This window comes from Callorhinus ursinus, unplaced genomic scaffold (genome assembly GCF_003265705.2).
Source record: "Callorhinus ursinus isolate GAN/ISIS: 27379988/994484 unplaced genomic scaffold, GSC_fseal_2.0 scaffold13, whole genome shotgun sequence".
Taxonomy (NCBI): Eukaryota; Metazoa; Chordata; class Mammalia; order Carnivora; family Otariidae; genus Callorhinus; species Callorhinus ursinus.
Window position 1 is genome coordinate 4,531,432 of NW_027397075.1, and position 22,654 is coordinate 4,554,085.

The 22,654-nt window shown below is 42.2% G+C and overlaps 1 protein-coding gene across 3 annotated transcripts in view; it reads right to left on the reverse strand.

The window, feature by feature from the left end:
• ERCC4 (ERCC excision repair 4, endonuclease catalytic subunit) overlaps positions 1–21,803 on the reverse strand; it is a 30,605-nt gene extending 8,802 nt beyond the window's left edge. The window contains exons 1-10 of one of the 3 annotated variants that reach the window (XM_073899485.1): positions 21,552–21,678; positions 20,041–20,249; positions 18,438–18,615; positions 15,589–15,784; positions 14,422–14,629; positions 11,354–11,534; positions 10,233–10,361; positions 9,180–9,290; positions 6,692–7,289; positions 4,324–4,416 (exon numbers count right to left, since the gene is read on the reverse strand). In XM_073899485.1, coding sequence (XP_073755586.1) covers positions 4,324–4,416; positions 6,692–7,289; positions 9,180–9,290; positions 10,233–10,361; positions 11,354–11,534; positions 14,422–14,629; positions 15,589–15,784; positions 18,438–18,489 — 1,568 coding nt within the window. In that variant the 5' untranslated portion in view covers positions 18,490–18,615; positions 20,041–20,249; positions 21,552–21,678. Of the gene's footprint in view, positions 1–4,323; positions 4,417–6,691; positions 7,290–9,179; positions 9,291–10,232; positions 10,362–11,353; positions 11,535–14,421; positions 14,630–15,588; positions 15,785–18,437; positions 18,616–20,040; positions 20,250–21,395; positions 21,464–21,551 lie in introns of those variants that run through there. The other 2 variants (XM_025855536.2, XM_073899484.1) reach the window with 2 other exon arrangements.
• Positions 21,804–22,654: the final 851 nt, after the last annotated feature.

A 22,654-nucleotide genomic window follows, 5' to 3' on the forward strand; every position in this document is an offset into this window, starting at 1 on the left:
CCTAACTGGTAACTCAAACTAATATAACAGAAACTTGCCATCATAATAAATATTCAGTTCTTTGCTTTCAACATTTAGCATAATTACCCAAGTCGCTCCGTGTGACAGATACAAAATGATAACTACAAACGCAGATTCTTATTTCCACTTAATCTAAAGTACAGAGGTTTCTTATTTTTGCTTTAAGATCTTTAATGATATCTGAATAGCCTGTACAACAATGATAGTATAGGGGCGAGGCACTGAACTAGAAGTCTTCCTCCAATGGGCATGGATTCTGGCCCACATGCTAACTCATTTTAGGGTCACATAGTTCTTTTTTTATTTTTTAAGGAATCTCTATACTCAACGTGGGGCTCGAACTCACAAACACAAGATCAAGAGTTGTGTGCTTCACTGACAGAGCCAGACAGGCGCCCTGGCGATCATGTTTGCTGACTAAAATTCCAAAGAACCTTACCCCTGCCTTTGAAAAGCAGTGACCTCTCTAAAACTATGTACACTCAGAATGCTTTTTTTTTTTTTCTTCTACCCAGGGAGCATTTTATTATCAATACTTAGGAGTGTCATTTTTTTTTTTTCTCTCTTGACATCTGTAATTGAATGATCTAGCCCAGACAAGCTATCCTTCCACTGCCAGTTTGCCAGATTCATTCCTTTCGGGTTATTTTAAATAGTAGCACTGCTTTTATTCTTACGACATCACCCACGGAGGTCCTGGCAAAAGCACATTGTCTTATTCTCACATTAAATTTCCAAGGACAGGCTCGGTGCAAATGCTCTTTCAGCAACGCACCTCACATATATTTTCCTTTTCAAAGCAAACACTTCTCAAATTCCCCAAGTTTTCTGGGAAAGTAAATATCTTAAGATTCTAAATGGTGTAACTATCTGATTGCTGTGTAATACGGGAAGATCTACCTTAAAATAAGTAGATGGTCACCACTGAGAGCTAGGAAATTAAACCAGGCCAGAGATAAAATTACATTAAAATGTGATATGGAAATTATCAGGTAGACTGAAATGTAGGGGACAGTCCATATTCCAGATTCCGCTGGGTGGATTCCAGTATGGGCCAGGCTTATCCACACCTTGTCACCGAGCCCTCTGACGTGGAGACTCACTTGTATACAACAGGAATGGCACGGAGTCTGCAGTCTCTTGCCACAATCTACTAAAAGTATTCTTTTCTAGATGAGGTTCCCTGATTCATTAAAGAAGAGGCAGCCTAGAGCATGAAAACTCAACTTACTCAGGTGCCTTCTTCCCCACATTCTAGCAGGCTCTCTTGGCTACAACCCTGCAGGAAAGGCCCAGTCTCCTCAGGGAGATGAGCTCTGAACCCTCATTCTGGGAATGAGCTCTGAAACCTTGGAATATCCTCCCTTATAAGAGGGTTTTATATGCCTGAGGCCTGAGGCCACATGGCACCAGTGTGATCAGATGATCTATGTGCACACCTTGATTTATGGTGAATACCTGTTTTTGCTCTGGGGGGTTGGAGTCTGCCATGTGGGTACTCTGTGTCTACATGACTGACCCCCAATAAAAACGCTGGACCCCAAGGCTTGGGTAAGCTTCCCTGTGGATAACGCTCGCCATGAGCTGTCACACACTGTGGCTGGGAGGATGAAGTACATCGGTGTGACTCCACAGGGAGAGGACACCTGGGAGCTTATACCTGGATTTTCCTGGACTTGGCTCCATGGCTTCTTACCCTTCTCTGATTTTAACCTGTGTCCTTTTGCTGTCATATACCCAAACTGGGAGGATACCAGTTTTTCTGGCTCCTGTGGGCCCTTCTGGTGAATCACTGAGCCGGCGGGTGGTCTTAGGGACCCTCAGCATGAACACCAGTAACCTAATCTGAATGATCTTTAGCTCTCTGTACTCATCTGTAACTCGGGGACGGTTAACTCATGAAGACTCAGGCAGAGGATGTTTTGTAAAGAGTGAAGGACTGGTTAGGAGATACTGACCCACATCCTATAGCACCAATTCTTTTTTTTTTTTTTTTTTTTAGAATTTATTTATTTATTTGACAGAGAGAGAGCACAAGCAGGGGGAGTGGCAGGCAGAGGGAGAGGGAGAAGCAGACTCCCCACTGAGCAGGGAGCCTGACACGGGACCCGATTCCAGGACCCTGGGATCATGACCCCAGCCGAAGGCAGATGCTTAACCGACTGAGCCACCCAGGCGCCCCTAGCAACAATTCTGTGATTCCATCTCCTGCATCTCTCTTCAATCTGTTCCCTTCTCCCTGTCAACCTAATCTTGGCTACCACCTTTTCTCTGGACTTGTTTCCCTGCTCCATCCATTCCTCCGTTAGGAGGCCAAGAGAGAGCCTCTAAAAATAGACTTCCTACTGAGAATGCTTCAATGCTGTCTTATCGCCTCTACAGGCACGTTCTGAATCCTCAGCAGGGCTTCTGATACCCTGGAGCTTTCACACACAGAAGCCCCTTCCCACCCTGTCGATGTAGCACCTAGTGCACACTCCTCATGCATTGTTTACCTGTCACTTCTTCTGTGAAGGCACCCGGGTCCCCACCCTGGGCCAGGTCTGACCTGTGCTAGCACACCCCATTCCTTCACCTTTACAGCCAGACTCTGTACATGTCTAGTTAGTGTAGTATTCATCATTACCTAATGTTCGTCTTTTCCACTAGAGGATGAGCTCGAGGAGGGGAGGGACCTCCAGCACCACTGTGACTACAGCATTTTATTATTAGCACAGGGCTTGGTGCCTCAGAGATGCCCAGTAGACATCTGTTGACTGTTTTGAGTCTTGGGGGAGTGAGGATCTAGAAGACACAGAGAAGAACTAAAAGCTTTGGACAAGAAGAGGCCAGCTGTTTAACACCTGGTTGGTTATCACACTCTCTGAAATATTTTATTTATTTTAAGCAGTTCGGTTAAGCATCTGCCTTTGGTTCAGGTCATGATCCCAAGGTCCTGGGATCGAGCCTGGTGTTGGGCTCCCTGCTCACCGGAGTCTGCTTCTCTCTCTCCTTCTGCCCTACCCTCACCAGCCCCCGCTCATGCTCTCTAATAAATAAGTAAAATCTTAAAAAAGAAAACCCTATACATATACACATAGACCATATAAACCATCCCATAGAGCATGTTAACAGAAAACATTTTCATAGGCTGAAAGGACTAACCAGAAGCTGGAAGAATCTGTGGCCAAGGCATGTAGTACTCACAAAGGATATGGGCGGGGCAGGGGGGTGGTCCTGCCCATGTAATATGCTGAGCCGCTCCACAGGGACTCAGTGGCCCTGATTCAGGAGGCACCTGGGAATGCATGCCCTGGATGGACCGGGGTACGGGGAGATTTTAGGTTTAGCCCATAGTCAGTGTTGGAGGAAGGCTGTTCATTTTGAAATTCTGTGTAGAGTCCTGGCATGCTAACAGCCACTAAAAATGATTTCTGCCCTCTCATTGCCACTGATACATTACCAATATCTGTGGCTTGGAAGATTGGTCAGTCCAAGCCATGGTCTCCTCTGGTCTAGCCTTTTCTCTGGCTCAGCTCAAGGATGCCCCATCTAGCCCCTGCCCTGTCTTCTGAGGCTCCTTAGAGATCACGTGACCCACCGTCCCACACCAAGCTGCCATCTCCTTGACAACACCCCGGTACAAGGTTATCAGATTTCTCAAACACCTGCGGTGGGTCAAAGGTGGCCATCGAGTCTGTGCACATGTCACTTAGAACATTTTCCTAATGTTACACTGGAAAGCATTTTCTATTTGGATTTGGAACCTTACCAGACACTCATCCTAAAACAGTACACGTACATTCAGATAAACATCACACCTTCAAAAAAATACTTTCCCAGAGCGATTCTACTGCTGGTGATCTGAACTGACTCGGTTGTAAAAGCATTTCCCAGCAAATGGTAAGGCAGTCACCCACCCACAGACAATGGAAATTTCACCAGGAGAAAATAAATCATAATTCCAAGGGAAGGGAGGAAGCTTGTGTGGGGGGGTGGGGGCTGGGAGGGGGAGATTTAAGAACATGTATCTTAGAAAAGGAGTGGTTGAGCTGTATTTTTGGTGTTTTATGTTACATGTCTTTACAAGCAGCTCTCGCCACGTTTCCAATATCCCGTTAAACCACTGAAAGGCAACTGGAGATAGGTGGAAAAGAGAGGGAGGAGACAAGAAATGTGCACATACCCCAGGGATGAATCAGACCACAGGTTTATCTTGAGGTGATGCTCCCAACTTCTTCCCCCTTCCATCTTTCCTGAGGGCAATCAGATATGCCCCCACCCAGAGAAGCCTCTAGATCTTAAAAGGCCTCTATCTTTTACCTTATGAGTTTCTCAAAAGCTTCCTTTTCTTTCCGCAAAGCAGTGAGATAGCGCTGTTCCTCGGTTGAACCTCCATATATAAGAAAGTAGACCCTGCCAGTTAAAACAGAACTCTTTTAGGCTGTAAAAACATAATTTTTAATCACTGAAAGGAAGAGCGTAGCGTTTGAAATCAGCAATCTAAACTGCTCAAATAATAAATATTTGACCAAGAATAAAAGGCTCCATTAATCACGTACCTAAAATTAAGCTGCCTAAACCCCACCTGGTAAAAGTCTCATTACCACGTTTTTCTCCTTCACCGAAAGGAGGAACAGAGTTTAGGTAAACACTGAAATATAACTAGAGGGATAGAATAATCCTTGCCTCATAACTATAAACAAATCAGAAAACACAAAATCTCAGCAGCTTCTCTTTTTTCAATTTTTTCTTTACACGTCTGCCAAACAATCATTTGCAAAGTTGGATAGCAGTTATAAAATGCAGCTTGTGAAAGTTCACGTTAGTGAGAAATAAACAAATGAAATCTATATGACCTTTATCTTCTTTCTCGGCTCTTTTTTATCAGTGTCTTCACAGAACCAAGTCATCACACATGTTATATAAACAGAGATGCAGAAGACACATGGGTGATACCGGGCTCGAGAAAATAATTTAATATATTATTTTCTCCTAGGAAGGACGGCTTTTCTACCTTATTTGTTGCTCAAAGGCTGAATTAAGCACCTCCTCTGTCTCTCTTCCTCACCTTCTATCAGAGGTTTTTCCTTTTTTAGCCTTCGACATTTCTTCTGGACTTTATGCTCCTAGGTTATATTTCTTTGAAGTGTGGACCGAGAAAAAAAACCATCGGACAATGAATCCAGAGACCTCAGCTCTCCCCCACAAGTGCTATGTGGCCAAGGGCAAGTCATTCGTTATTACTGGGACTCAGTTTCCCATCAACGCAGGAAGCAATTGAACTCCAAGGTCCCTTCTGACTCTGACATTTTGTTTCCAAATATCACGCTATTCCATTCTCAGGCAACAAAGAACTTGGGAGCATACAAGCTATCTATAAAGCTGATCAGTAGCAAAGTCTGAAAAATTTACCAGCCTATAATTCATTTAATCTCTTCATCCTGTGTTATTTCTGACCCACCTGCTCCGTTCATCTCTGCTCTGGAAGGCTGCAATAAACTGCTAGGAAGGTTTCTTTTGGCTCTGTTTTTGGTTCAGACTGAGTTCAGGATATTAATTTTGCTGTTTATTTCCCTCAGATAATTGGAGACCCAGAACACTATATTCTTTGAGAGGCATCATTTTCTCCTCTGATATTTCTGTAGATTTTTTATCTGTTATTTCTTGAAACTCAAGAAAACTTGGTACAATAATTCCCCAAATACTTTCTTATTTTATGTGGATGTAATTTAGAGTCACTTCTTGAAATTTATAAGAACGACATTTTAGAAGATCAAAGCCTTTTAGCTGAGTCATAGTTATAGCACATTTTGGTGCAAGTTAGGTTATTATACATTTCTTATACTTGCTCGATACAGCACCCCATAAGCTACAACCAATGCAGAAAGGATACAGTATAGAACAATAGAACAGCAAGTAACCAGAACATGGATAGTCCCCTAGACTTGTTGTTCTACTACAACATCTGACATCCTTCCTATGCAAACTTCCCAGGTTGACTAGGATGCCAAAGGATTCATAAATTTAACCTACATCATAACAACAGAATGTTAAAGAAAATCCATGTGCCAACTGGTAAAGTGTCTGTGTTAAAGCCTAAAGAACCGTGAAATCGAAGCGTTTAAGAGAAGCAGTTCAATGGAGTATTACTGAGCCATAAAAAAGAGTGAAATCTTGCCACTGGCCACAACATGGATGGACTGAGAGGGTAGTAAGCTAAGTGAGATAAGCCAGATGGAGATTGGCAAATAAATACCAGATGATGTCACTTACATGTGGAATCTAAAAAAACAAAATGAACAAACAACAAGAGAGAAACAGACTCAAATAGAGAACACAATGATGGTTGCCAAAGGGGGGTGGGGAGTAGGGAGAATGAGCAAAATCGGTGAAGGGGACTAAGAAGTACAAACTTAAAAAAATAAATAAGCCACGGGGATGAAAAGAACAACATAGGAAATATAATCAATAATATTGTAATACACTTATCATAGTAAGCATTTTGTAATGTATAGAATGGGTGAATCATGATGTTGTACACCTGAAACTAATTTAATGTATGTCAACTGTACTTCAGCTAAAAAAAAACAAAACAAAAACTCTCTCTGTATATATAGATATATACACACCCACAAAAAAAAAAAAAAAAGAGAGAGAGAAGAAACAGCTCATATTCTTTATAACTTGCCTCAGAGGCTTCCCAGGCCTGCTCGCCCTGTAAATTTCAAGCTGGCGAACAAATGTCAGTTCTGCATCGTACAGAACCACGTATCTTGGCTCCACTTCGTGGAGCACCCTCGTCAGAGCATAGGGGTCACTACAGCCCAGGAGCGGATGGAGGATGGTGAGTGGGTCTTTCAGGATTCCATATGCGGCATCAGAGGACAAGTTTAAGTCAAATTCCTCATGCTTAATTTCTTCTAAGGAACTTTCTGGGCTACTGCCTGTGTCTCTCGGATAGCCTTCCTTGACATCTCCTGCCTCTTCAGGTTGTTCAGACTGTTGCATCATCTGAGTTAAGGTTAACCTTCGCTTTTTCTTTTTCAGAGTCCTTTCTTTGGTGGCAGCCCTTTGTTTGTTTGGGGGGTCTTTAGGCCTTTTGTTAGATTTTGCCATTCTCTTTGGACGGTCCTCACGTCTAAATTTCATCCACACTTCTTCGGCTTTGCTATCCTTCTCAAAGGTTTTCCTGTAGAGCCTCAGCAAGAAGGCCTCTGCTCCGATAGTGATATACTCTCTCAGCTGGGAACATGTTCGGTCATCGCTTGCACAAATAAGTACTTGACCTAAAATTACAAAACATCGTTATGTTACTATGGCCTCACATGTCCCCCTCCTCTCTGCCTGCCCCTGTGCCTCTTCCCCCCCACAAAGAAGACCCATCTTACCCCCTGGCACTAAGGATACAATATTCACCATTTGTTTAAAGGGTCTCCGATGCTTATCAAATGCTTTCCCTCTCTGATAGGATTAGTTAAATCTTTTGAGTAAAGTTGAAGCCAGAAACATTTAGTCTTATGAAAGCGTAGCCATGGTATAATGGAGGCTTTACAGAAGCTCTTTTTAATTAATAATTTTCCAGAGGATTTTATATGCCAAAGTAAATTCCAAATGGATTACAGAGTCAAATGTTAAATAGTAAATCATAAAAAAAAAAGGTGACTATTCTCCATCTCTCTGGATGGAGATGATTTTCTAGGCTTAAAAGCAATGGAAGAAATCTCAGAGAAGACTCATATCTATAATCGAAAACACGGTGCATTAAGAAAGCTAAAGACAAAAAAACAACTTTACAAAACAACTATCATAAATGATGATATTTTTAGTATATAAAAAGCCAATACCAACTGTGGACATAGTCTAAATTGGCAAAGAAAAAAAAGGCAATTCACAAAAGAGGAAACTTTTAAGAAAACAGTGAGCCTACCTAGCACCAAATTTCAAATGAGTGACATTTTTCTCCAATCAAATTGATAAAACTATCACACATATATAGGTACACATACACACGAACATATATAGAATCTCTAGTCATTGTCAGCTAGGTGAAAAAGAGATGAGCTCTGGGGCGCCTGCGTGGCTCAGCTGGTTGTGCCCGACTCTTGATTTCGGCTCAGGTCATGGTCTCAGGGTCTTGGGATAGGACCTCATGTCGGGCTCCGCACTCAGCAAGGAGTCTGCTTGAGATCTCTCCCCCTGATCCTCTGCTCCTGCCCTCACCTGCTCTATCCCTCTAATAAATAAATTAAATAAATCTAAAAAACAAAAGTGATGAGCTTTTACGCTGCTAAAAGAAATGAAAATTCAGAAAAATTTTGTACCAGTCAAATGTCTCAAGAACGTTATCATTTGACTTGCTAATTATATATCCAGAAATTATATCTGCACTGTGACCTTAACAATGTGAGACAGAAAATACATGAAAGAAACCCTGGAAGCAAATATGCCAGTGTGACTCCTAGACATTTTTTTCCCCTTCTCTTTTTTCTTCATACTTTTCAATTTTTCTAAGTGAGCATGCATGACTTTGGGTCTTTAATCACAGTAATGTAGGTTCTCGGATAACATCACCAGCACATTTACTAAGATAAGAATTATGTGCTTGCGTTTACTGATTTATGGGAGTTCAAAGTCTCAACAGATTTTTTCTTTTAATCTAGTTTTATTTTATAATGGGTTTTATTTTTTTAAATGTAGTTCAGGTTTGGCCTACCATGCTAATCTACTAGTATACTCATGTTTGAAGATAGCAGCCCTGAAATCTGGAACTTTTTGGTGGGAGTCGGGGCTAGGTCAATGTTGCTCCATAGAACAATGAAGACTTTTCTGGAAAGATGCTTGCTGAGAATAAAGCGGCCCATTAGCTTTCTCCTTGGGGATTCCAGATTGAAATCCTGGTGAACATGTATGTGGAGATTAGCTGCCTCTTTAAATAGAAGTCCTGAGAAGGCAACCAGCAAAAAAACCTGCTTTCATGAATATACAAGGATTCAACATGGAGAAAATCACATCGAATGAATAGAAAAGGAGGCCGCCACTAGGATTTCAGTGTTCCTCTGGCATTTATTCTTTTACATTTTATAAATATAATCATAGTAAGTTATTTTTAAAGAACTAACAAAGAAGACTCATTTGCTCCACTTTGAAAGCAAATGTCACCATCTCTTTTCTCCTACCTGGACCACCAAGGGCTTCGCTCTCCTTATTTTCTGCCTCAATTTCTTTCAGTACTTCGGTTAATGCTTCCCACTTTGGGTTGCTTTCTAGGACCAATTCCTTTTTTGTTTCTGTACAGAAATAAAAGGATAACCTCATTCTACATGATAACGTTTATCCCTAAAGTATTTCACAGCCTTTTAAAACAACAGATGACACAAGCATCATTCCAAAAGCCCCTTCCTTTGAGCCTCTTTCTAGAGGCCAGATAGAATCTTCTTTCTTGAAAAAGGTCTATTTATTAAGGTCTAAATGAAACACACTCCAGACCAACGTTAATAGAGGTTTCACAGTGCCCTGAGAACAAGTTACATGCACGGTCACGAATTAGAGAAGAGTCTGTGTTGTTGTCAATTGTGATGCTAGATATAAGCTGCTATTTAAAATGAAAGAATCAGTACAGAGTAATAGTATTTATTATTTCTAAAATCCCCATGACTTTCACAATCCTGAAGATGGGATACAAGTAGACAGCAATCAAACGTTTCTGTTAGTACTCAAACACATCACTAACATATTTAAGTTCTGAACTAGACCTTTGAATGAGGCAGAAGGTCAGCATCAACCCTAACGCATGCCTTGAAAAACCAATGATATTTATTATATCTACTAGATAAGGGTTGGAATAAAATCCATACTTGCCTCATTCCAGTATGTATTTTTTTAAAGCTAAAAGGAATGTTAAGACATTCTGTTAAGACTTTAAGGTGCCAAAAGTAGTTATTATTCTGAAGTTAAAAAAAAAAAAAATCAATCCGTAGCTCTTATGTAGCGGTGATAATACTCTTGACTGACACTTGGCACCTATTATTTGGAATCCCCTGACAATGGATTCTAAGACTTGCCAGCTGGACACTTTTTAACATGCATTGCATGTAACATATATTTAACATACGGGCACACGTTTTTCACATGGCTGAAGGATATTTAGGATTAATATATTGAATTGATAAGAATTTCCACACCAAATACTTAAATAAAGGACACAGTTAAAGATCAAGCCTACAAGATACCTTGCTCTTCTTTCATCTCCATTTTTTCAGACATTTTGCCTTTTTTGTTCATTTTGGCATCTGGAAGATGGTAAACCCTTGCTCGAGCATTTACAAACATTGAGGTGCTAGAGTCAAGAAACAGCCAACCTAATATGAAAAGTTAAAAAAAAAAAAGCCATCAATTTCAGATGAATTTTAGAGTCTCTGATGGTCACATACCCTATAAGGAAAACTGTCCGCCATCTTGTTCTCCTCTGAACCACATCTTCCCCCTTACTGTGGCCTCCATCACTGTTTGGTTAGACCAGTGGTTTTCAAAGTGTGGCCTATTGACGTCTGGGGGCCACCGAGATGTCTTCAGGGAGTCTGGACCTCAAAACTATTCTCATAAGAATATTAACTCATTATTTGATTTTTTTCCCACTGTGTTGCCATTTCCAGGGACGGTGCAAAAGCATTGCTGGGTAACAGTGCTGGTGCCTGAGTGTAATCAAGGCAGTGGAACCAAAGCGTACCAGCAGTCAGTGTATTCTTCATTGTCATGCATTTGTAGTTTATTACTTAAGAATGTCCCTGGGGAAGAGGTAAAAATTATTAATTGTATGAAATCTGGGCCTCAGGGGCCCATGGACTACACTTTGAAAATCAGTGGTCTAGCCAAACAGTGACAGAGGCCACGATAGTGGGGGCAGATGTGGTTGGCAGACAGACAAGATGGTGGCCAGTTGTATATGTATGTTTCCCTACAAACCTCCTCAGTAGTCAGCACTCCGGCTGATGAAACCCTAAACTCCCTTGCTATTTCTTTGGAGAAAATGAATTTGAAATTCGTAACAACTAAACTTCCAGAACACAACCTATTTCTAAGTTGGGAACTGCCTTAATATACAGAGTCTTTTCTAGAAATAAAATCGCCTGGAATGGATATGAATATTTATTATTATGCAGAACAGAAGTTAAGTAGGCGGAAACATTAGCTATCAATAAAATCTACATCCTCGTGCTATGAACATAAAACGTAATTTGAAATCTTAGTATACCACATAGTTGAATATAGCACTCCCTACATCTGATTCCCCAACAAAATCCAACACTTTATTCAAATCAGCTCCCATAATATTAGTATTTTCATCTCCCACCTGAATTCTGACCAAAAGCCTTCTCTGTTGCTCTCAGAGATTCCAGAAGATTAAGGAATGTGATGCAATCATACTGAGAGAGATATTGAAGCAAAGTTCGTAGTATCTTCAAGTCCTGAACCAAGGACTTAGTCTTGGCTCCAAGCTGGTGCCACAAAGGATCCAGATAATGGCGGATTGTCTAAAACAAGAATAAAATTTAGTATTCCTAAAAGTATGTTCAATAAAGCTATTATTAATACCAATTATACTTTCAATGAACATTATCCCCATATACCTAAAAATGGTTAGGGTGGTAAATTTTATGTTACATATATTTTACCATACACACAAAAAAAACTCCCAACATCATCTCCTAAGAAAGCAGATAGAAAATTTCAGTTCATAAGATTCTAATAACAATGTTTAAATTTTCAAATATAAAGCAAAGTGTCTTATCCCTAGAATCTTTGTGATCAGAGAGTCAATTTATATTTATCCATATTTACATTATTAGGAGAAAAGCCTGATAAACATCAGATAACCAATCTTTTTTTTTTTAAGATTTTATTTATTTATTTGACACAGAGAGAGACACAGAGAGGGAACACAAGCAGGGGGAGTGGGAGAGGAAGAACAGGCTTCCCGCTGAGCAGGGAGCCCGATGTGGGACTTGATCCCTCAACCCTGGGATCATGACCTGAGCCGAAAGCAGACACTTAAGGACTGAACCACCCAGGTGCCCCCCAATCGTTTGTTTTTATGAAGGGTCAAAGCACGTAGCTTAGACATATCAATTTCTGCCAAGTTTGGCTGTGACCCTATCCTAGATAGATAAAAATGTGGGATCCAGTTGGACAGGGAACAGAGGGCATATATCAGGGAAACTACATGGTAGGTATCAAATTAAATAACAATGTATCTTAATTTGGTGGTGTAAAAGATTTACTTAGGGTTTTTTTTTTTTTGATGTGATTCATGGATGGGAAAATACTTGTTAAATTATCAATGGGCTAAATCTGAATTTTTTTAAGACCCTAAAAAGTAGGAGCACCTGGGTGGCTCAGTCAGTTAAGCATCCAACTCTTGGTTTTGGCTCAGGTCATGATCTCAGGGTCATGAGATCAAGACCCGTATTGGGCTCAGCGCTCAGTGCAGAGTCTGTTGGAGATTCTCTCCCTCTCCCTTCCCCACTGGTCCTTCCCCTGCTCTCTCTCTCTCTCTCAATTAAATAAGTAAAATCTTAAAAAAAAAAAGTTGCCTAAAGCGCAAAATAGCTCTTTGTATATACCATATAGGTATCTACATACCCACAGCTGGATTATACACACACACACACCCTTTACAAACTGATTTTGTAACTAAAAAGGATAATACTTATAGCTTGATATGGAAGCAGTATCACTACATGGCATCTTATCTAACAAAATTAATACTCAGCAGGAATAATTATTTGGATGGCCATATTATTTACTGTCCAAACTGGGACTCCTGTGAAAATGAAATTATATTATTAATAATTATTCCAGGTCAACAGGTAGATACTGTAACTGTCCTAGACAAACTGGAACATATAACTGCATACCTGTTTGGTAAAATCATCTACAAAAGTTAAATTTTCTAACAAGATGCAAAGTTATGTCTGCATTTACCTTTGGTTGCTAAAAGAATATCCAAAATAATACTCTGACTTTTACTAGCCAGGGAATGATAAACAGAAACTTAGTACAAAACATATTAGGCTATATTTTGTTTTTTTTCTAATGACATATACATTCTATTAAAAGAACGTGAAGGTTTATTTTTGATGGGTTTTTTGTTTGTTTGTTTTGATCATGCACCAAACTTTAAGAACAGAGGAACAAAACACATGAAATTAGTTTCATGTATAATTATTTCACAGTAAAATGACTTTTTCAAAGAATCAGAGAAATGAGGAGTTAAATTTTTCTTTCTTAATAATCACTATGCATTATTTCCAGTGACAGATTGAGTCAGAGTTTAAAAGACAGGAATTTGTTCCACCAAAATATGAAAAAAAAAAAAAAAAAAGCTGTCCAGGATTTTTTTAAAAGTCAGCATTTTCTGGATCTACAATTCAATCTTCAGCATTTATGGACCTGTATTAATATTCATCTATGATAAAAAAAAATTAGTCAGAGGGGTGCCTGGGTGGCTCAGGTAAGCGTCTCTCTTTTTTTTTTTTTTAAAGATTTTATTTATTTATTTGACAGAGAGAGAGACAATGAGAGCAGGAACACAAGCAGGGGGAGTGGGAGAGGGAGAAGTGGGCTTCCTGCCAAGCAGGGAGCCTAGCCTGATGTGGGGCTCGATCTCAGGACCCTGGGTTCATGACCTGAGCCGAAGGCAGACGCTTAACGGCTGAGCCACCCAGGCGCCCCAAGTGCCCCACTCTTGATTTCAGCTCAGGTCATGATCTCAGGGTCATGAAACTGAGTCCTGCATTGTGCTCCACTCTCAGCGTGGACATTTACATTACATCACTCTTTCCACTGTGCTTGAGATTCTCTCTCTCCCTCTCCCTAAGTCCCTCCCCCTCCTCACGCATGTGCACATGCTCTTTTACTGCCAAAAAACAAACAAAATCAGAATAAAAGTTCCTTGAACTAAAGTCTTAGTCTTACCATTTTCTCAATTCAAAGTGTAATTTTAAGAGAGCAAGGTTCACATTCCTCAGTAATGAAAACTCATTCCAATTATTTTTATTCCAAACAAAAGCCCATAAATCATGAAGCATTCTTATGTAAAAACTCTTCTACCTGTAGATATCCAAATGCTGTCATTCCAGAGCAAAAAAAGTTATTTATCCTTCTCTTAATTATACTTAAAATACAAAATAATCACTGCAAAACTGCAAAAATCAGAGGTGTGCTTATATGTTGGTCCATGTATTTTACTACAAATTATTACTTTCCAGAAAACCAAAGAAGCTACCCTTAAATCAGCTCCAAATTAATTCTAAAATAACAGCAAATTCCTATTAAGGACACTGCAATTACTAAAATAACTTGGAGTCTTTAAAATTATAACATCACAAACTGTGCTTAAAAGGAAAAGAAACGGAGTACCTTGTCAAAGGGTTTCCCAATAGCATTTTCTAAAGACAAATCTTCCACTTCCAGGGACGGGTTATGGCACTTGAGCTCCTTCAGACATGCATTTAAAATGTCCAGTATGGCGGTCTGTATAGCAAGCATGGCAGGCGTCATAGAAACGTGAATTTCTACAACTTCAGGTTTGTGCTGTTCTAAAAACGAGTTTACCGCTGCGTGGAACCTATAGAGACAAATAGTTTTCAAAGATTTTCTCGAATTTCAAGAGCTGTGTATTTCTGGTCTCAGTTTAATACTCTTGTAGTTTTTTTGTTTGTTTGTTTGTTTGGTTTGGTTTGGTTTTGTAAATGCAATTAAGACACAAACAAAATAGAAAGCAAAATGACAATGCTTTCAGGAATACTTTTAACCTCAACGAATGGACGTTATTATTCAAATAAGGCAGGGGTCAGCAAAACTATTGTCTGGGCTGAACCCAGTGCCTGGTTTTAGAACGAGTTTTAGTGGAACACAGCCACGCCCACTGTGTATGGACCATCTACGGCTGCTTTGCTGCTCTAACAGCAGAGCTGGATCACTGTGACGGATCGCATGGCCTGCAAAGCCCAAAATATTTACCAACTGGCCCTTCACAGAAAAAGTATGCCGATCCCTTCAATAAGGTATAATCAAGACAGGAAAAAGACCATGCCACTTGCTCTTAAATGCCATGTAGTAAAACCAAAATACGTATTAGCATAGGTGCAAGGTGTTGGAACACTGGAACCTTATGGTTTTTCCTAGACATTTACATGAATTCTTCAAAAATCTTTGTGCTTTATTCCCTGATGGGTAATTTTCAAAGTGAAGTGGGAGTCTTAGCCAATAAATCTACAGTTCACCTGAAGCTGTTGTATATGGGAGTCTCTAGATTCCCTGGGGGTCTCACTAAACATACAAGAAGGAATAAAGTGGCTGCCCTTGGACGGATTTGACGGGCTACCAGAAAAATAACTATCAAGTCTCTCTCCTTGTAAAAGAACCACGGGTGTGGAGACCATCTATTTCTATTTGATGCACTTGTTATGAACCTGGCAATCATGTATCAGGTGCAATTACAGTACATTTTACCTCATGTTAAAGTGCACACTTAAGTTATATGGCAGATTCTCTCACAGAAATTTGTCACGTAGTGCTGTTTACCTTGGCCACAGATAGAGCTTCCCTACAAAAAGATTCCTCATCACTCTTTCCACGTGACAAAAACCAGTATCAAAGGCGACAGCGTTGTCTGTGAAAGCTTTAATAAAGCCACGCTTGTTTTTCTGGCGAAACAGACGCAAGATGAAGGCTTCTTGACAAGACTCGATTATCCTGTGAGCTCTGTACACCAAGATGCCTGAGAGGAAATTTTATAATTTAGATGGCAGAACAGTCATGGACATTCACGCTCATTTTCATTCGCTTATTCACCTTGTCTCTCCTGAGTACCTACTTGGGCATGGGCAGGCACTGATCTCGGTGGGGGATGCGGCAGTGAACACATAATACGTAAAACCCTGTTCTCATGGTCCTTATGATACACAGTATAAACACGTGCACTGTTTAGTAGGCTATAGAGTAATAAGTGCTAGGGAGGAAAAAAAATGAATCAGAGGAGGATAGGGAGCATGTGCAAGGGGTGGTGGTTGGCAACTTTAGGTAGGGTGGCCTCACTGAGAACCTACTTGAGCCACGGCTGGATGGAAATGAGGAGGTGAGCCTTGTCACCACGTGCGCCAGCAGAGTTCCAGGCTGAGGGACAGTAAGAGCAAAGGCCTTGGGGTGGGGCACGTCTGGCATGGTGGCAGAATCTCTGAAAGCGAAGTGGCTCATGGATTATCTTTTTATAGGTGAACCAGATGTGGTCTACATAAAATAGCAGTAATTCAGAAGTCTGGGCCACATCTGCATCGCCTATTGGAGTAATTCAATTTTTGGAATCAGAGTATATTCAACTGAGAGGTAAATTAGTCCATTAAAATAAAAACCTTTAATGAATGTATTTACTACATCTGTGTTTTGGGGTGGTATGATTGACACCTCTGAGATCATAGAAACAAGGACAATTATTGTGTTTCCTTATTTATAAAATGAGAATACTGGACCAGATGATCTTTCTTATGTGTATATAATAAATCCACACATTATATGTACATGTGCCATTTTGATGCAGTGTAATTAGTGATGAATTAGGAACACATGACACGAGACTGCACATGTCATTTCTGAATCAAAAACTCAATTATTCTATGATGATTCTCAGTCTCTTAGACCTACATCAAGCCATTACCTTATATATAAAGTTGTCATAAATGTGCTTACGTGTTTTTGTACCAATTGACATCACTCCTAGGGTCTGGGAAATGACAAGTAGTGATTTGTGACCCCTTCTTCTACTAGTTCAGTGAGCCCAATTCAGATTCTACTGTTTTGGTGCTTAAATTTTGGCTTGAGGTGGATGGAGCTACCATTTATTCTAGCTAAGCAAATTGTTTTTCAGATACAGTAGAAATTAATAGTGTTATTTAGGAATTTGTAGACAAAGGATTTTCAATAACTGCAATACATACACATAACAAACTTACTACTGAGCAAGGGTTCTGGACCTAGTTGTTGGACTTTTCCAAGTACTTTCCTGGGCTACACTTGCTGGCCTAGATTGAAATATCACATAAGGTTAAAGTAATAAAAGGGGACTTCTAAAGGAAAGATGAACCTCAATTTAAGGAAATGTTGTGCTCCAAAAGACTGTCATTCTTCAGAAAACCCAGGAGGAGGAAGAGAACCAATATATCCCAGGTGCAGGGGCTAGGTACTTTACTGGACTGTTATTCATTTAATCCTCACGAGAATTCTATGAGGTAGGTATTATGAGGAGACCAGGAGAGGGAAACAAGCTGATCAAGGTCATCCAACGAACAATGGGAGACTAAAGGTTCCAAATCGGGGGGTCTGAGGACAAAGCCTGGTTCTTCCTAAGTGACACCACCTGAGGACTCCCTCCCACCCCCCCCCATTTTAAAAACCAGCAACATGATAACATAAGCAGGGGTGTGTGTGTGGCTCAGTCGGTTAAGCATCTGCCTTCACCTCAGGTCATGATCTTGGGGTCCTGGGATCAAGTTCTGCATCAGGCACCCTGCTCAGCAGGGAGCCTGCTTCTCCCTCTCCCTCTCCCTCAGGCTCTCTCTCCCTCTCTCTCTCAAATAAATAAATAAAATCTTAAAAAAAAAAAAAAGAAAACACAAGCAGGCAGTATTTCTGGGGGCAACTGCAGTCTCACAAAAGCCTAGTTACATTTCATTTTTACGCTCCCATGACAATTTGTATCTCATACTGTACTGTGATTACTTCTTTCTATCTGTCTCCTCCACTAAACTGCTTGAGGACAAGGACATCACAACAAGCGGTAATCAGAGAATGCTTTACCATGTACCGAGCACAACGTGGAGAATTTTATACATGATCTCATTTCACCCTCACACTAATCCCAGGAGGAAGGCACTGTTACAGGATTCCATTTAAAGATGAGTAAACAGAGTCATACAAATTAAGCAAGTTGCCCAAGATCACACTTCTGGCACACGGTGGAGGTGGACTCAAACCTAGGAGCAGCTTAACTCAGGAGCTCACCACACAGTCTCATTGATCTTTCTACCAACGGCACCTACCACATTCCTGCCACACAAGGGACCCTTAGTAAATTTAATGTTTGTTGAATGAACATAAAACTGAATTATAGCACTGGGTGCACAAATCTAACATGTAACTTTTTCTTTTTTTTAAGTTCGTCATGGAAAGTGTGTCCTCAGTTCTATTTGGAGGTGTCAGAGCCGTTTTAGCAATGAAAGCCTCCTGTCCTGTCTTTTGAAAGTACCATCAGGGTAACTATGTACACACTTCTCTCTCTGCTGAGGAGTTGTGCTTGGCAGGGACCCTTGCGTGGGCTGTGGTAGTGAATTTCATAGGTAGTGACAGGGGGAAAAATTAGGGCAGAGGGCATTCAGAACCTTCTGGAGGGTTACATGCTTCAAGGACTGCTGTTTGGTCTGTGAGAGCCATGGTGAAAGTGCCCTGGAGAGCCTCTGGGGGCCAATCCCTCCAGGGTGCGGAATCTGAAGGGAGTCTCTTCTGGCATTCATCTGCATTCCATTCAGCCAAGCGGCAGCAGCGGCTCCAGCTTCATTACTGGTTGGGACATGATCAGAAATGGATACAGAATTTTGTGCTTTTAATTAGGAGCTACCTATAAGCTATAATCTGGATGTTTCTTTGATTCATTATTGCTCTCTGCCTAACTGGGTTGAACGGTTACTAAAAGTCGGGGCAATACTGACATCTAGTGGTGGTTCCAGTACATTTCCCTCCCCATTTTATTGGCTTAAAAAATAAATACAAAACCAAGCTGAGAAGAAAGCAGCAACCAGTAAAAGACTTTATGATGTATCAGAATTTCTGGTGATGAAAAGCCAATACTTTTTTTTTTTTGCTATTATTTACTGTTTAGTATGTCCCAGGCACTATCTTGAACAATTTATTTTCACTCATTTAATCCTTACGATAACTCTGGGAAGTGCTATTTTCTCAATTTAAAGAAATGAGAAAAAGAAAAGAAAACTTGAGGTTTATTAAAATTAAGTAACTTGCTTGTAAGTGGTGGCATCATCATTCAAAGCCAGGTGAGTCAGACCTCACTGCCCGGGCGGGCCTGGCTGATGACAATTATAAATGTTACAAAACTAAACAACAGTGTTCTTCAATTAGTTTACCATGAACCACAAAAAGCATTCGTTCACACATTTATTCATTAAATATTTCTTGAGGGTCTTCTATGTTCAGGGCCATAATGGGAAGTATGATTATGAATATCACAGTCTCTCTGCCCTCCAGAAGTTCACTGAAGGTCACAGCATATTCATGCATCATTTTATCCAACAAACACCCGTACTAGTTACTTAGCCTGGGATGAACAAGTTGTCCCTTATACTTATGAAGCTTGTTATCTCATGAGTGAGACAAATAAACAGGCAAAGATAATGTGGTGTTCTTTACTGCTCTGACTGGGGAGAAGCAAAGGGTAATCTGAGGGCAGTGAGGTAGGGCCCTCAGGTTAGCTTTGGGAAAAATCAGAAAAGGTTTCCAAAAGGACGAATAATAATGAAAAATAATTCCTTTTCTATATTAATTCTAACTAAAACTAAACCATACTTCTCAAAATAATTAAGCAACTGCTTGGTTTAATTTCAAATCATGGGGCGAAAAACTCTTTAAGAGAGAAAACCAAATATGTTAGGAAATATACAAAGAATATTTGTAAACATTTCGAGTCTGATTAGGTTCTAAAGGCCAGCTAATTACCAAGTATTTACCAGATATGAGTTTAGGAAATAAGGAAGAGTCATTCTTACTTTACTTACTAATTTAGTTACTTATTCGGGGCACAAATACTTTTTAAGCCTCTAAAATGTGTCTGGTATTGTGCTAACAACTGGAAGCGCAATGGAGAGCAAAAACATCCAGTGCTGCTCACAAGGGAGGTCCTAGTTTAGTTTAGCAGAGAGGACACAGAAAAGTGCCAATTTACATACAAATAATAAGGTTCCAAATACTTACCGGTAATTAAATCTGAAGGTATCCTATCAGTCAAGAAGTCGACCACAAGTATTCGACTTGTTGCAAATATCACACCTCCTTGTGTGTAGACCTCATAGCGACTGTTACTTGTGATTTCATTTGTTACCCGGCGAGGGAGGTGTTCGACTCCTTCGATCTTCAGCTGATTGATAAAGTACTCCTAAATCAAACCAAATCTGATCAGCAGGCTGTTGAATACAGGGCAGTTTTTATTAGGTTGCAGGTCTTTGAATTTAAAACCAGAGACAATACACTTGAGGAATGTACAAACCAAGTTACTACTTTAGGTCGATCCACCAATCATCTACATTTAACCAGGCTTTTATTTTTGTTTTGTTTTGGGGTTTGCACTAAGGAATCATTGCACTTGAGTTGTTATTAGCATTTGAACAGCAAAAAAGGAGTTTTAAACCCTCGGTTGAAAGACTTCCGCTGGCTACAAAATACGTCCCGCCAAAGCCAGGTTTGCAGGCAAGCAAGCTATGTAAGGACATCACAAGGGATCCTTTTCCCGGGTGGTGGTTTAGACTGCTACTTCTGTCCCGATCCACCCCAGAGGGGATTTCATGTCAATGGCAACTCGGCCCTCTGTATCTTCAGTCGAACACTCCCTCTGTTGGGGGCCCTGCCTTGTGCTAGGCTCTAAGTGAGGTACTGGGGATACCCAGACAAATCAGACAGGATCTCCACCCTCAAGGAGTCTGTGGTCATTCTCCTCTGCGGACATCTTCCTCCTGGCCACCTGCTCTAGCAAGGGGCTCATCAGACTCGTCGGAGCAGGCTGGGCCACCTCTCAATACCGAGCCCCCTGTCTTAGCAGAGGTGTATGCCCCTCCGGTCTTCAGTGTCCTCCATTCCTTAACCGCAGGTACCCTTCCCCCATATCCTCAGCTTCCAGCCCCCGTCCCTTCTGATCCAGTGCCCCTCTGCCCCCAGCTCCGGTGAACCCCCTCAGTCCCTCCCCTTCCCTACAGGGCTCTCCCCAGCCTCAGCATCTCCTCTCACATCCCGCAATTACCCTCTGAGGCCCCTCCATCCCCACCGCGGATCCCACTCCTCCGGCCCCAGCAAGCCCCGGGACATCCAGCTTGGGGACTCCCTCACCGTTCCTGTCTGTATCCTTCTCTAGACATCCCTGTCCTCTTCAGGGACCTCCAATCCTTCTCTCCGCCCCCATTCTCCTCAAATGACTCCCCTACTCCTCTCAGAGCCCCTCCATCCGTCTCAGTGTCCTTGCGCCCGTGGCAGACACCTGCAACTGCCTTACGCGGACCCCCATTCAAAGCCCTCCCATCCGTGTCAGGGACCTCCGTCCTCCTCGGGACCCTGCCTACCCTCTGTGTCCTCGAGCTGTGGCACCGACCCGCATCTGCCTCAGAGACCCCCATTCAACGCCCCCCCCCCCCCCCCCCGGCGCCAGGGGCCGCATCCGTTCAGGAGGCCCCCAACGCTCTCGGGGTCCCCTCTGCCCCCCGCGCGGCCGGCCGCACCTCCTCGGCCGGCTGAGTGTTGAGCACCAGCACCAGGCACGCCGGGTGGCAGTGCAGCCGGAGGAAGTGGTAGAGGAGCCGGTCCGCGCCCAGCCCGCGGGCGCACACTACCAGCCCGTCCGCCTCCAGTAGTTCCAGCACCAGCTGCCGCTCATACTCCAGCAGCGGCGCCATAGCTGTCGGCCGAGCCGGCTGCCCCGGCTCCATGGGCGCCCTTCCGGGGCCGCGGCCGAGCTCGGCCCGAAGAGAGCCGAGACCCAGACGAGTGTCGGTCGAAGGAAGCCGAAGAGAGCCGAGCGCGAGCCGAGCGCAGGCCGAGCTTAGCCGAGGAGACCCGAGCCGGAGGCGAGCCTGGGCCGAGCTCCGCCGAGGAGAGCCGAGCCCCAGACGAGCGTCGGTCGAAGGAAGCCGAAGGGAGCCGAGCCCGACAGGGTGAGAGCTCGCGGAGTTCAGCCTGAAGAGGAGAGTTGAAGGCCGGAGGAGCGCCAGCCGAACTTAGCCGAAGAGGAGCCGAGTGGGGCCGAAGATTCGCAGAGTCCGGAGGAGGTGCTAGCGTCCTGACAGGTGTCATCTCCAAGCCTCAGGCTCCAGCCCCGAGCCTTTAGTGAACCCCCCTTGCTTTGTCCCTTCGGTCTGAGAGTTGGGCGGCCTGGATCTACAACGAGCACGCAAAGCTACCCAAAAGCAAGGAGAGGAGAACTAAACCCAAGGAGCTTAGTTCCCCGACCTTGGCAATGAAAATGCTAATTGTCAGTCTTCCAAGCGCGCCTAGAATTAATAGCCCCCGTTTCCTACGGTGAGGTTTGATTCTTCCTTTTGCAACTGGCCTCTGCCTCCCTGTTAACTTTTTTTTTTGGGGGGGGAGGGGAATAACCAGAATAGTTTACTACTTTCAGGCTCTTGTTTCTCTCGAAAGGTCTTGAATAAAAAGTGGCAGCCAGGTGTCCCCGCAGCAGCCGCCTCCTTTCTTCCACTAGAGGGACACCTTCGGAAGTTTTTTGTTCTATGCAAGGACCGTCTGATAACCCGACCAGAAGAATTGTTCTGTGTGGAAAAATCCCTTTGCCCCCCAGCCTTCCTTGTTAGAAAATGAAAATCACTCG